Genomic DNA, 12,452 nt, shown 5'->3' on the forward strand with positions numbered 1-12,452 from the left:
GAGGTCAAAGTTTGCCGGACCGTTTAGGAAACATTTAGGCAGAACTAGGTCGTAATATTTTACGTGTCTTCCTAGGTGATACTGAAAAAAAAAAACCGCATTGTTTCTTAAAAAAAAAAAAAAAAAAAAAATGAAGCGGAGGTGTTTTTTTTTTAAAGAAAAACGTTGAAATCTAGTGAATGGTAGTCGTTGGATTTTGAGCTAGGACCGCCATTTTCTTTAACAAATACCAAAAATTGCAAACTCTGAAAAACTTCAACCTTCTACGTCGCATACGAGGTAAATAGGAAATGCCAGCCAGACAAAACTCCCTCTTAAAAAGTAGCAGTATTGTCAACACTCAAGAAATGGCAGCTAGGTGTTAAAATAAAAATAGTTCAGCTGGTCTCTCATCCCTTCCTATCCAGTCTGGCTGAGTCGAATTTGCTCAATCAAAATGAAGTCCTTTCCATACACAGCAAAGTCTCCCCAGCTCAGTCCAGGCACCCCCATTTGGCTTCTTATTTGTGCTTAGTAATAGTTATCCCTGTTCAGTCTTGAGCCGCTCTCAGTCACTATACTGCAGAATGTGGTGCCAGCAAGCTCGCGGCCCTTCTTTTTCCGGAGGGAATAAGGGCAGATAATCTCAAGCGATCGTTCTGCTGGATCGAATGCAAGACTGTCTGGCGATGCACCCAGCCATGGGAAGGCAGGGTTTACTAGCAGGCCACAGTCAACAACGGCCACATTATGACCCGAGATCCGAAGCACTTCTCAGCGCTTTGCGGCTATGGCTCTTTGACGATCTCGTACCTGCGCACAAATTAGAAGCAGCAATTCAAAACGCTCCCATTCCAAACATAAACAGATGGCATACTCTTGGCACCTATAAATGATCCTGCATGTGCAACTAGCCTAGCACCATACATGAGCCCAAGTGTTATGCAGAGCTGCAAAGCCGCGGCGTCAAACGTATTTAAGAAAAAGGGGCAAAAAAGATTGAAAGACTTACAAATTTTTGTAATACGAATTTAGAGCGCAGCTCTCGAGGACAAGGAGGAGGGGAGGGTATGCCCTCATCCTCCTCCGTACCCTCCTCTCCTCTTGTGTACCCTCCTATCCTCCTCCTCCATAACCTTCCCTCCTCCTACAGTTTGCCCGCTAAATTAACCTGGAAAATTGATGCCATGTGACTTCAACACCAATTACGTTTTTCCGCCCAATTTAGCGGGGAAAATGGCGTCACATGACTTCGGGTTACGTCACCCAAAAAAACAAATTCAGTTTCTCCGCTAGATTTAGCGGGAAAATCGACATCACGTGACCTCAACACCAATTCAATTTCCCGCTAAATTTAGCGGGGCAGTTACGCCGACGGCGACACCGCTATACACGGAAACGGGCATACAAAAGCTGCGCTCTAAAACTCATTATATGCTTTTCCTTTTATTAGTTGTCTTAGAAGATACATACATTAAGTGTCACATAGTCAGTGGAATTGTTGTAAAAGTCTAGTTTCTGTTCGCTAATATCAGCAAGCATGACGCGCTGCGTAACGATTATTAGTGCTAGATCCCGCTTAAACAGTGTGTGAATGTTCTGGTATGCCAGTTGCGTCCGACTCCAACTGGCTGAGACAAGGCAGGTTTTTAAGCTTCCTGCCACGGGTTACGATCGAATCCACTGCTGCGAAGTCGGTTATAAGCCATCGCAAGAGGCCTAAAAACCGGTCTTGCCCCAGCCGGTCGGAGTCGAACGCAAGTGTGTGACTTAGGTTCAATAATAGGCAAAAAAAGAAAGTCCATCAAACTGCATATGCAGGGTCCACGTTTATGGGGCTTTATAGACCCGCTGCTCCTCCTGGCTATGCCTGGGGCTATAATTGGCACTGCTATGTGCGACTCTTTTCATGATTGTGTATGCTATAATTCTGCGGATAGTAAGAATAGTACTAAGAATAGTACCTAATGCCTTTTTAACCAAAAAAAAAGAAAAAAAAGAAAATATTGTACAATTACATTTTGCTCAACCAGACCTCTTCCACCCCACAAGTTCCAAGCTATGGGGAGAAGGGCGTCTGCCACCTTTTGCATTCCTCTGCCATAGCCTCCTCTATACGGAGAAAGCCTGGCGCGTCGCGTGAAAAGACGGCCGCCGTAAATGGGAAAGGAGGGGCAGAGAAACGGGAGCGGAGAGAACCTTGACCGCTAGCGCCACAAAAGTGCGAGCGGCCAAACGCAGAAACAATTTTTTTTTCTCTCTTTCCTTGTCGCTATCGTGGAGAGGAGAAACTCAACGTCCACCCTTTCCCGTTTCTCCCTGCGCCCTTTCGAATCGCCGCGCCCGTTTCTCCCGGTGTACGAAAACGACGGTGACGAAAACACAAAAACAAGCGTGGTTCGGGGAGCGGCCGCTCACGACCCAAGCGCTCGCTGTCTAGGTCTGCCCTTTCTGCTCTGCGCTACCATATTGGTCACCGTTCGGCGCGCTCCTCCTCTCCTTTTTCCTGCGGCCGCGCGCCCTATTGCTCCGTCGTCGATGTGCCAGGCTTTCTCCGTATAGAGGAGGCTATGCCTCTGCGGACGCCCATACCTCTCGGCACTGCCTGCAAAAAAAAAAAAAAAAAAAAGAAAGGAAAGAAAAAAAAAATACAATGGCGTTCCGCTGCCTCTTTGGTGGGCGCTGACCGCTGCCATGGATCGACGTCCTTGAAGAAGTCTACAGCAGGCACCAGCTGTGCGTAGCCAAGAGACACAGGTATAATGCTCGACAGCTGCACGCTAAAGCCATGAGGCAGCAGTGCCTGCTGGTAACTGAGAGGAGATGATGCCGGGGCCAGGCCGTACTTTGTTTCTTTGCGCGGTCGCCCTGTTGTGAGCAGAAGTGCCCGAGCGAATGCGTTGTTCCCATCTCTCGCCAAGATCTTCATCTGGGGGCGCTTGCGATTGTCCGGTGCGTGGGTGCAGCCAGCGCTTGTTGGCTTTGCGAGCTTCGGAATGCTCAGGCCATCTTCTCTAAAACTCCTCCAGTCGATGGCTTAAATGGAGCTCCCCTTGATGGCACTGCCATGGGGCAGCCTCCATTGTTGTGGCAAATCGGTGCATGATCTATATGCCGGGGCGCTTACGAGTATCCCTTTCATTGCAGAAGTGCAGCCGTGCGGAGCATGCCTATCAAATAGTTGCACGTAGCCCTCCTGCGGGGCATCCACAGTTGCCGTCTACAACTTGTCCGTTCTGGTTGACTGCTGCGATGACTGTGTAGGGCGATGCCGTCTCTCTTTTGCTGCGGTAGTACAGCGCTGTAATGAACATAAGTCAATTGCTGAAAAGAAGTGTTTAGAATGTCATTTGCTATTTGAGGCACCACACACGAACATACATGCCAATGCAGGCTCGACTTTTACATTTTAGCGGTGACGAGATGTTTAGCAGCTTAGAAGTGCTATAGGTGAGACGACCGCGTATTGCATTTAAATTTATAAAAGAGGGTAATCGCAACATCCTGTTTTTATCGGGGAGTGTTCTTTTAGTGCTGGCACCCGCACTACAACATTAAGAAGGCGTCCGCGTCTCGTTTGTACGCTGGCGCATGCAGCACGGGAGAATTCAGCATGCAACCTTTCTTAAACATCATAGCTACACTGCGAGGAGCAGCTGTTCTTGTTGTGTTTGACCCTCCATTACGCGTGGGCACTTTAAATCCGCACGGCGTAAATACGTCGGGAATTCAACCGCCGCGCTGGTAAAAACGCGCGAGAACGGCTCACAGAGTTTGCATCTATCGATCTGCTGCACATGTTCTTCTAATTTTCTTGCGACGCGCGCAAACAAGCTACAATAGTAGTGCTACGAACGCGAGACCGAACTGGCGAGAATGTGGCCACCGGCCCACTTCATTCTCCGCTACTGCTCGTAACGCTAATAACCAATAAAGCTGTACCAATGAGCCTAAGTTTCTGTGTTATTGCAGTTACAAAGCGGGCGAAAAATAGTCGTAAAGGCAAAGAAAAGAGTGTTATCTTCCGAAGTTTTTTTTGTCATCAGCGTCGATAGTATTACGTATTTGACTGGACGCTATCGACGCTGGAATTATAGCTCCGGTCGAAGCAGCGTTTTGTTGCGGGCCTGCTCGGGTCAAACTCCGCGACGCCCTCTTCACTTAACGAAGGAATGCTAGCAAGGTTATTTTACCAGCCGGCGATGGGAAACAGAACCGCGCTAGTTGCGTTGACCCATGCCGCTTTCTCAGGTAGAGCTATAGCAGGCGGAAGAAGAAACATTCCTTCACCATGGGGAGCGCGCAAAATGTTGCCAGTGACGGACAGAGCTGTTACGATTTTGAAGAAGGTCTATATCAATCTTCAATTGACCCCGTAAGTGACTACGTCACAACATGGCGTCTGGGTCCAAACAAACTGTTGCTAGGGGCGTTGCTATGGACTAATGCATGGAAACTCCACATGAGGCTATAGGTTTTTGCTTACAAGTGAGTAAATAATTTTTTGTAAGCAACCTAACTTCTTCATATCTAATTATGAAGATGTTCCTGTCGTCTCAGTGTCGTATTGCAACGATGAAAGTCATGTCCGAAGTATTATACTCCGCTTTGCTTTGGTAGCAGACGACACGATAGATTTTCTGACCTCTGTCGCAGCGGGCGTCTTCATTGAATTGCGTCGGTAAACGAGCGACAAAAACAAGTGCATCGCCATGGCCGTAGAGGCCTCCGCAATGTGTGTTTTTTCTGTGAAAAACTCAGCTTAGTTCATAGGGGTGAAAATGCCGTAAAATCAAACCACGTCATGCAAATCAGTTACGACGACGACCTCGAATGCATCACCGGCGTAGCGCAGGCCAGCACGAGAAACAAATCATACGCCGTCAAAGTAAGTCGTTTATTATTATTATTATTGAGGCTTGTACTAAATACTAAATTAAAAAGCTAGTCCGAACAGGAGATCATATGAAGAGCACAATGAAAAATAATCATCAAAGGTAGATATATAAGCATAAACAAAATAATCCGATCGCGTATGAACACAGTCATACTTCTCAACGCTGTTTTACTATAGGACTGTAAGACTACTGTAAGTTTGAGCTGGATTTTACTCTCACTACTACTTGCATGCAACTACTTTATCAATATTAGAGTAATAATGTATAAATATAGCGGCCATAGTTTAAGACAATAGGGAATTGTAGTAGACCGTTTTTCTCCTCCGCTACGGTATCCCCGAAGAAAACGCCGCAGCTGCGCATGCGCGCCGCCAGCCTTGTTTGCATAGTTCAAGGTCTTGTGGCGGATAACGGCCGGAGCGCTATCCGGGTGCTTAGCGGGCCGCGGAAACGGTCTACTACAATTCCCCAATATGACCGAACAGAATATGGGTTTTACGTGCCCTCGGTTGGTTTGGCCCTTTTTTTTACACCAAGGCAACTGTCCGCCAGTGCTACATGTACACCCGCCGGCAATTTTAAGGTGAACACCTTACCTGGTTTCTTGCCTGTTTTACGGCTCCCTAAAGCTATATTATCTCTCAACGTCTCAAATGGTACGTGGCTTGGGGTCTAAACTTTGCGTTCTAGCTCTCTTCTGGAACAGTGCTTGTTCCGAAACTTGCAGGAGCGTCAAAAACAAGAAGAGGGCTGTTCACCTTCATATCGCTCACGGGTGTACTCCCCTTATGTTTTTTATCCAGTTCTTTTGCGCTTTGGGGTCTTGCGGAAATATGAAGAAATTGCGATAATCTTTCTCCACGCGATGGTTACAACCAGGTACGAAGCGCCCTCCCAGCGCGAGTCCGCAAACAAAATTTGCGATCTCAACCGATCGCCTGAAGTGCTTTTCTCACAGGTGCAATGCGATCTTTTAGTAGACGATTATCTCGATCGACGCACGGACTTTCGACAAATCATATTTTGCATCGCGCCCCACTATGAATTCTTAGAAGTGTCTGAAACTCATTATATTTCAAACAATTAAATGCAATATAAGAAGGAGGAGGAGGAATAAACGTCTTTATTTGCCTGCAGAGCTAGGTCAAGCCTAGCCGGTGCGGCCCACACCATCCGACGCCCCAGCGCAGGGGGCCCGAGGTCGGACCTGCCTGCGCAGTAGACGCCGGGCCTGCTGGACGACCGCTACCTGGAGGTCCAGGCTACTAGCCATCACCCCGGCTTTGATGTCCGGCGGAAGCCCACTCGACGTGGTCGCCTCCGCCGGCCGAGTTTCACAGTCCCACAACACGTGCTCCGCAGTTGCCCGCGCACCACACAGCACGCACTTATCGCTTGAGTACACCTCAGGCGCCACATAGCGCCCCACCACAGGAGTAAACACGCACCCCACCTGCAACTGCCGCAACAGCACGGCATCCTCCCTAACCAAATCCCCGTGGGGCAGCGGGAACACCCGCCGTTCCTCCCTCCTGGTCCTTAGCACTTCCCCAAAGCCGCTGGGCGAATACTCCGCGGCGCCCCCGAAGGCCCGGCCAAGCAGTTCTCGGGCCCTTCGGTCAGCATCCACGTTGCCCGCTTCGTGAGCGGGGCACCACACAATGTCCACCGCGCCCGTCGGACGCAGCAGCCTCTTGGCCACCACCCCAACGCGTCCACGCGCAAAGTTCCTTATCGCACTCATAGAGTCACTCATGACCACTTTGGTCCCTGACAGGGAGGCCGCCAAACTAATGGCCGTCTCCTCCACCTCACAAATATTACTAGTTCTAACACTCACAGCGGAGAGCACCTCCCCTCTTCCCGCCTTCACAGCCACAGCCACCCCCACTACCCCTCGAAGGGCAGCGTCAACGTATACAGTACTATCTTCTCGCCCGTACAACCTGAAGAGGGCCTGCGCTCTGGCCTCCCTTCGTCCCTTATCACGCACAGGATGCATGTGCCTCGGCACAGGCCTAACCCTGACATTTTTCATCACCTCTCCCGTCAGTCCCCCGCCGTCAGACGCATCCTCCGCCAGCATACCGACACGCCTCAAAACGCCCCTGCCAGCCGCAGTGCGCTCCAGCCTTTGAATCTGCGAAGCCCTGTGCGCCTCGACAATCTCCCCTATCGTATTGTGCACACCCAACATCTCCAGCTTCTTCGTGCTAGTGAAGGCATACAGCCCCAACGCAGATTTGTAAGCCCTGCGCACCATGGCATCCAGCTTGTTCTTCTCCCCCGCCCTCCAGCGAAGGTAGGGCGTCACGTACATGATGTGACTCAATACAAAAGCCTGAACCATCCTCATCACACCGGCCTCGCGGATACCCTTCCTCCTGCTGGTCACCCTCTGGATCATGCGCAGAGCAGACGCTACCTTACCCTGAATTTTCCCGAGCATGACCGAATTACCCGCCTTCTCCTGAACAAATAGCCCCAGAACCCGCAAAGCGTCCACCCTCGGGACGGGTCCCCCGCCGGCGATCAGCCGCATCTCATCCCATCTACAACGCCCAGCATAACACACGAGCAACTCCGACTTTTCGGGAGCACACTCCAACCCCGAACCCATCAGCGCCTCCTCAATAATCTCGATCCCTCGCTGCAGCGTACCCTGCACCACCTCCTTCCTCCGATTGGTGCACCACAGCGTAAGATCATCCGCATATATAGAGTGCGGAATCCCCTCCTCACAGAGACCGCGGGCGGCCCCCACCATCACTAAATTGAACAAGACCGGAGAGATGACGGAGCCCTGTGGGGTGCCGACACTACCCAGCTCCCCCTCACCAACATCCAAGTCCCCCGCCAGCAGCCGAGCCGTCCGGCCCGACAGGAAGTCCTTAACGTAGTTATAGCTCCGTCTGCCGAGCCCCGCATCCGCCACGCCGCGAAGGATGGCAGAATGCCGGACTCTATCAAACGCGCTGCGCAAGTCGAGACCCAGAACCGCGCCCGGCCGCCTCGGCTCAATCACCTCGTGGTACAACACCAACATCGCGTCCTGCGCCCCCAGGCCCTCCCTGAACCCGAACATCGAGCTCGGGAAGACCCCCTTGTCCTCCAAAAAGGATTGCCACCTCCGCAGTAACATGTGCTCCAGGACCTTCCCCACACAGGAAGTGAGCGAGATCGGCCTAAGGTTTTGGAGCCCCGGTGGCTTCCCACGCTTCGGAATAAGAACCATTTTGGCTTTCTTCCATTCCGCAGGCAGCTTCCCTTCCCTCCAGCACCTGTTGAAGAAATCAAGCAGGGCCTCCAAACACTCCTCAGACAAGTTACCAAGCATCTTATTATCCACCCGGTCCAGCCCGGGCGCCGACCTCCGATTAATCCGCAGCAAGGCAGCCCTAACCTCCCACAGCTCGAAATCCTTATCCAACTCGGCATTGTCAACCGCCGTGTACTCCGGGTGGACCTCCCTGCCGCAACTCGGAAGGAACGTATCCAACAACTGCCTTCTAACCCCTTCCTCACCAAGCTCCCTGACAGCCCGACCGACAACCTCCCCCATTCTCCTACACTGGAAGCTCCTCGTCCTGGACTCGTCCAGCAGGTGCCGCAGCAGCTTCCACGTGTCTCCACTATGCATCTTGCCCTCCGCCCTATTGCACACATCGTCCCACTGCTGCCTGGACAGGGCCTCACAGTGCCTCCGAATATCTTCATTCAACTGCGCCACCCGCTTCCGCAGCGCACGGTTGTTCTTCCGCTCCCGCCAACGGCTCCGCAGAGAGTCCCGGGCTTCGACAAGCGCACCTAACCTGCTATCCACCAGCCCCACATCCTCCGACTCCACCACCACGGGCCGCTCAGCCGACCTGGCAGCGTCCACCAAACTCGCGGACCATTCCCCCAAATCGCTTATCTCCCCCTCCGGACCCAGCCGCCTGAAGGCATCCCAGTTCACCAACCCCTGGGGTCTAAACTCCTTCCTCCGAACCGCCAGGGGAACCGAGAGCTCCACTAAACGGTGATCGCTACCCAGATCCTCCAGCGCGTTCCGCCACTCCGCCCCGGGAGCGTCCACGAAGGCTAGGTCCGGGGTGGTATCCCTCTCAATCGCGTTCCGCGCGGGCCGCGTCGGCACCCCCGGATCCGTGACGAGGATCAGCCCCACCTCCTCCGCGTCTTGGAACAAATTCCTCCCCTTGACCGTGGTAGCCGCGTGGCCCAAGAACTCGTGCCTAGCGTTAAAGTCCCCGGAAACGACTAAGCCCCTGCCATCGGCCCAACGCGCACATCCATGCAACAGATTCCTGAACCTCTGTCTGCCGAAACACGGATTACTGTACACGTTGCACAGACAGACCCCCAATCTACCCACTAACACCTCGGTCAACACCCTCTCGACGTTCTCGTCCCCCTTAAGCTCGTGCACTAGGACCGAAAGACTCCGCCGCACGAACGTGCAGACCCCCCTGCGGCGGCCCGCAGGACCCCCACTAGACCGGTACGTGACGTAGCCGGGGAGACTCACATCCTCCTGTACCACCTCCTGAACCATTATCACATCCGGCTTAACCCCCCTACCCCTAATGTACTGCTGTAACCTGGCCCTCTTACTCCTAAAACCGTTACAGTTCCAGACCCAGATATTTAAGGTTGATGCCATTGTCCCTCTGAATTTCGCTGTAAAGTACCCTGCATCACCGTTAGCACCTTCATGATCGAATCCATTTTCTCGTTAAGGTGTTTCACCCCGTCTTCCACCAGACCGACACGGCCCTCAATCTCCTCAAACCTGTCCTCAACACCCTCCCCCCCCCCCCCCCCCCCCCCTACGTCTGCGAGCCTCCACACTCCTGCGCTTGGCGGGAGGGGCGGAGTCCTCCGGTCCCGAGGGAGGAGCCGAACTGTCCAGCCGACGAACCAAGCCCTCGACCAGTGCCTTCAGCTCCTCCACGGACTTCACTAACTTCTTGTTCTCCCTTCTCAGCTCCACGACCTCAGCAGCTTGCCTACGATTCTCCTCACGCAACTTAGCAACCTCCCCCCGATCAGACTGCACCGCCTGGGCCCACGTGACCTGATCACTTGTGCTCCTGCTGCGACTACGTGCCGCCGGCCTCTCAGACTCGCGCGACCTCGAGCGAGACCTCCCCAGCCTAGGGTATTCTTCCGCAGAACCCCGCGGGGGAGGAGACGGCCGATCCCCGGACAGACCCCGCTCCGCTCTCTCCCACAGCCGCCTACGAACGATGTACGGCGTACGAAACCGATTCTTACACACCTTATCCCCGGTAACATGCGGACCCCCACACAAGCCACATCTGGGACTACACGCATGTCCCGGGTCCGGAGTTCCGCCACATCCCAAGCACCGTCTGACGCCGGGGGTTGGGCACATATCAGTTCGATGACCGACACGGCCACACGTCTTGCACACCTCATAGTGCTTCCTGTACAGGGAGCACCGCAACACACTCCCGCCGTAGAACACCTGATGCGGCACTACGTCACCCCCAAAGATCACCACGACCGTTGCCGAAGAGCCGATACGCTCCGCCGCTCGCACCGTCGGGTTCCTGGGCCCGATGAGAAGTCGCTCAATCTCCTCCGCCGTATGGTGTACCGGGACGCCACGGATCACCCCCTTGACGGTGTCAAAGGGAGCCGTGACGTAAGCCCGCACTTCGTAGGACCTCCCCGCCACGCAGATACACGTCACCGCAGCATACTTGAGCGCCCTGGCGTCGCTCCCCGTACTGATGACCACCACATTTTGCTGCACGTTCGGGCACTGCGTATCCAACGAGGCCTCCTCCTCCGAGATCCCAGCCGCCGCCCGGATTGCGTCCGCCACGACGACGATCGACGTCTTCCTCAAATCCAGGCCACCTCGCGGCCTCACCACCACCTTGTTCTCGTTCTCCAGTCCCACTCTCGGCATCCTCCCCATGCGCTCGACCTTCTCGATGACCTTCCGGGCCACGTAGGAACTAGGCCTGGGCTCCTTCTCCACCTGAGTACCCCCGCGTGCCCGAGCGCGCATCCAGCCTGCACAAAAATCAGGGTCGACATCCTCCCCGACCATCGAGACGACCGTCGGACCGCCATTCTTGGCCACATCCACCGTAGAACCGCCGAGAGGATCCTCCATGTCGACGTGCTCGAGTTAGGCCTAGCGGCCCCACCCGGCCGACGAACACGCAAACTCCCACAAAATCGCCAAAAATCGACACTCACTCACTGCCGATACCTCCCCGTGACCGGGAAGACTTGCTCGTTCGATTGGCCCCGAGAATTCCGAGGTGTCGATGATTTGGACGCAATAAATCGATCAGCAACACGGGGCCGATGCGAAGCACGTCTTCCGTAGGTAACAGCAGACAGCGCCCCCCAATATAAGAATTTAGTCTTTATTCACACGATTTAAACAACAGCGCCGGCTTGGCCGGCCGGCGTGTGGCAGACGGCATGCTTCTTGCATTCGTCGTCTGCTGCAGGCATCTTGAGGACCGGAAGCTCCACTCGTAAATATTTCAGAAACAAGCGATTACCGGCACACTTCTGTCGAAACATATATGACATTCAAGCTTTCTATATCTGTTATTTTTACAAGTTTTAATCCTGCTCCTGATTTTTGAACGGTCGGGTTTTCGTAGCGAAACCTAGCCACATGTATTTGTCCATAACAACGACCCTAGCAACGGTTTGCTTGGACCCATGACGTCACACTTACGGAGTCAATTAGCTCTGAACACATGTTCCTTGGTTGGGACGTCGAAGGAAAAGAAGATGTGCTTTTAGGATGGAAAACCAGCAAAAACCTCAAGATATCCCTCAGAAAAAAAAAAAAAGAAATGTTGAATGAGACGAAAATGTAGACGCACGCATGCCGTGCCTATTGTTTCTTGATGCCGTCCAAAAACGCACGTAACACAGGTCGGCCGTAACATAGCCGAGTGTATTTCAGCTAAATGTCAGGTGAGGCAAGGCAGCGTCTCCCCACAGCGACGGCAGTAACTCGTAATGTTGTGAAATACGAGCTGTGTAAAGCGCGATCAAAACCAACGCGTTTTTGTGCGCGCGTAGGTCGTGCGGCTCCCGGAAATTGCGTATTTTGTGACGTTGCGCTGATTCCCTGCGCCTTCCGGGCGCGTATAAGAAAGTTCGATGACTGCAACCTCTGAACGCGCACGAAAACGCGCTGTGACGTAGAGGGCGCTCCTCTGCCGGCCAATCGGCGGAGGGCACCAGTTCCGGCTCCGCGTTTCTTCGTTGTCAGGCGCAGATGTTCTCCGCTCGCCCGAATGCTCACCGTCCTAACCAACGCGCACGCTTGTGACTCAGAAAGCGCACCGGAAACAGCAAAAACGTCACGAAATACGCAATTTCCGGGAAGCGCACGACCTACACGCGCACAAAGACGCGTTGGTTTGGATCGCTCTTTAGAGTCTTACCCCATACTTCCACATCTGGGAGGTGTAATAAAGCACCTTCACTCTCAAGCCGATCATCCAGGAGCTAGGGAGCGCGATTCTCACACCGCGGTACCACCATCGTTGAAAGTTGCCATACATT

General features: G+C 53.3%; 1 protein-coding gene and 3 pseudogenes across 1 annotated transcript; all 4 read right to left on the reverse strand.

The window, feature by feature from the left end:
* Nucleotides 1-333: 333 nt before the first annotated feature.
* On the reverse strand, nt 334-1,521 carry LOC115308839 (annotated as a pseudogene).
* Nucleotides 1,522-2,547: 1,026 nt separating this feature from the next.
* LOC121048657 lies at nt 2,548-3,293 on the reverse strand (annotated as a pseudogene).
* A 2,734-nt stretch (nt 3,294-6,027) lies between these two features.
* Nucleotides 6,028-8,021, reverse strand: LOC121835068. Its single transcript, XM_042289004.1, has one exon. It carries the CDS (start codon nt 8,017-8,019, stop codon nt 6,028-6,030), a length of 1,992 nt encoding a protein of 663 aa, XP_042144938.1. The 5' UTR covers nt 8,020-8,021.
* A 1,143-nt stretch (nt 8,022-9,164) lies between these two features.
* Nucleotides 9,165-11,028, reverse strand: LOC121835069 (annotated as a pseudogene).
* Between the last annotated feature and the right edge of the window lie 1,424 nt (nt 11,029-12,452).

This window comes from Ixodes scapularis, unplaced genomic scaffold (assembly GCF_016920785.2).
Source record: "Ixodes scapularis isolate PalLabHiFi unplaced genomic scaffold, ASM1692078v2 PGA_scaffold11__112_contigs__length_91849675, whole genome shotgun sequence".
NCBI classification, from domain to species: Eukaryota; Metazoa; Arthropoda; class Arachnida; order Ixodida; family Ixodidae; genus Ixodes; species Ixodes scapularis.

Excerpts from the sequence above, each read along its gene's own strand:
- LOC121835068 (XM_042289004.1), bottom strand. The coding sequence starts at position 8,019 with ATGTTACTGCGGAGGTGGCAATCCTTTTTGGAGGACAAGGGGGTCTTC.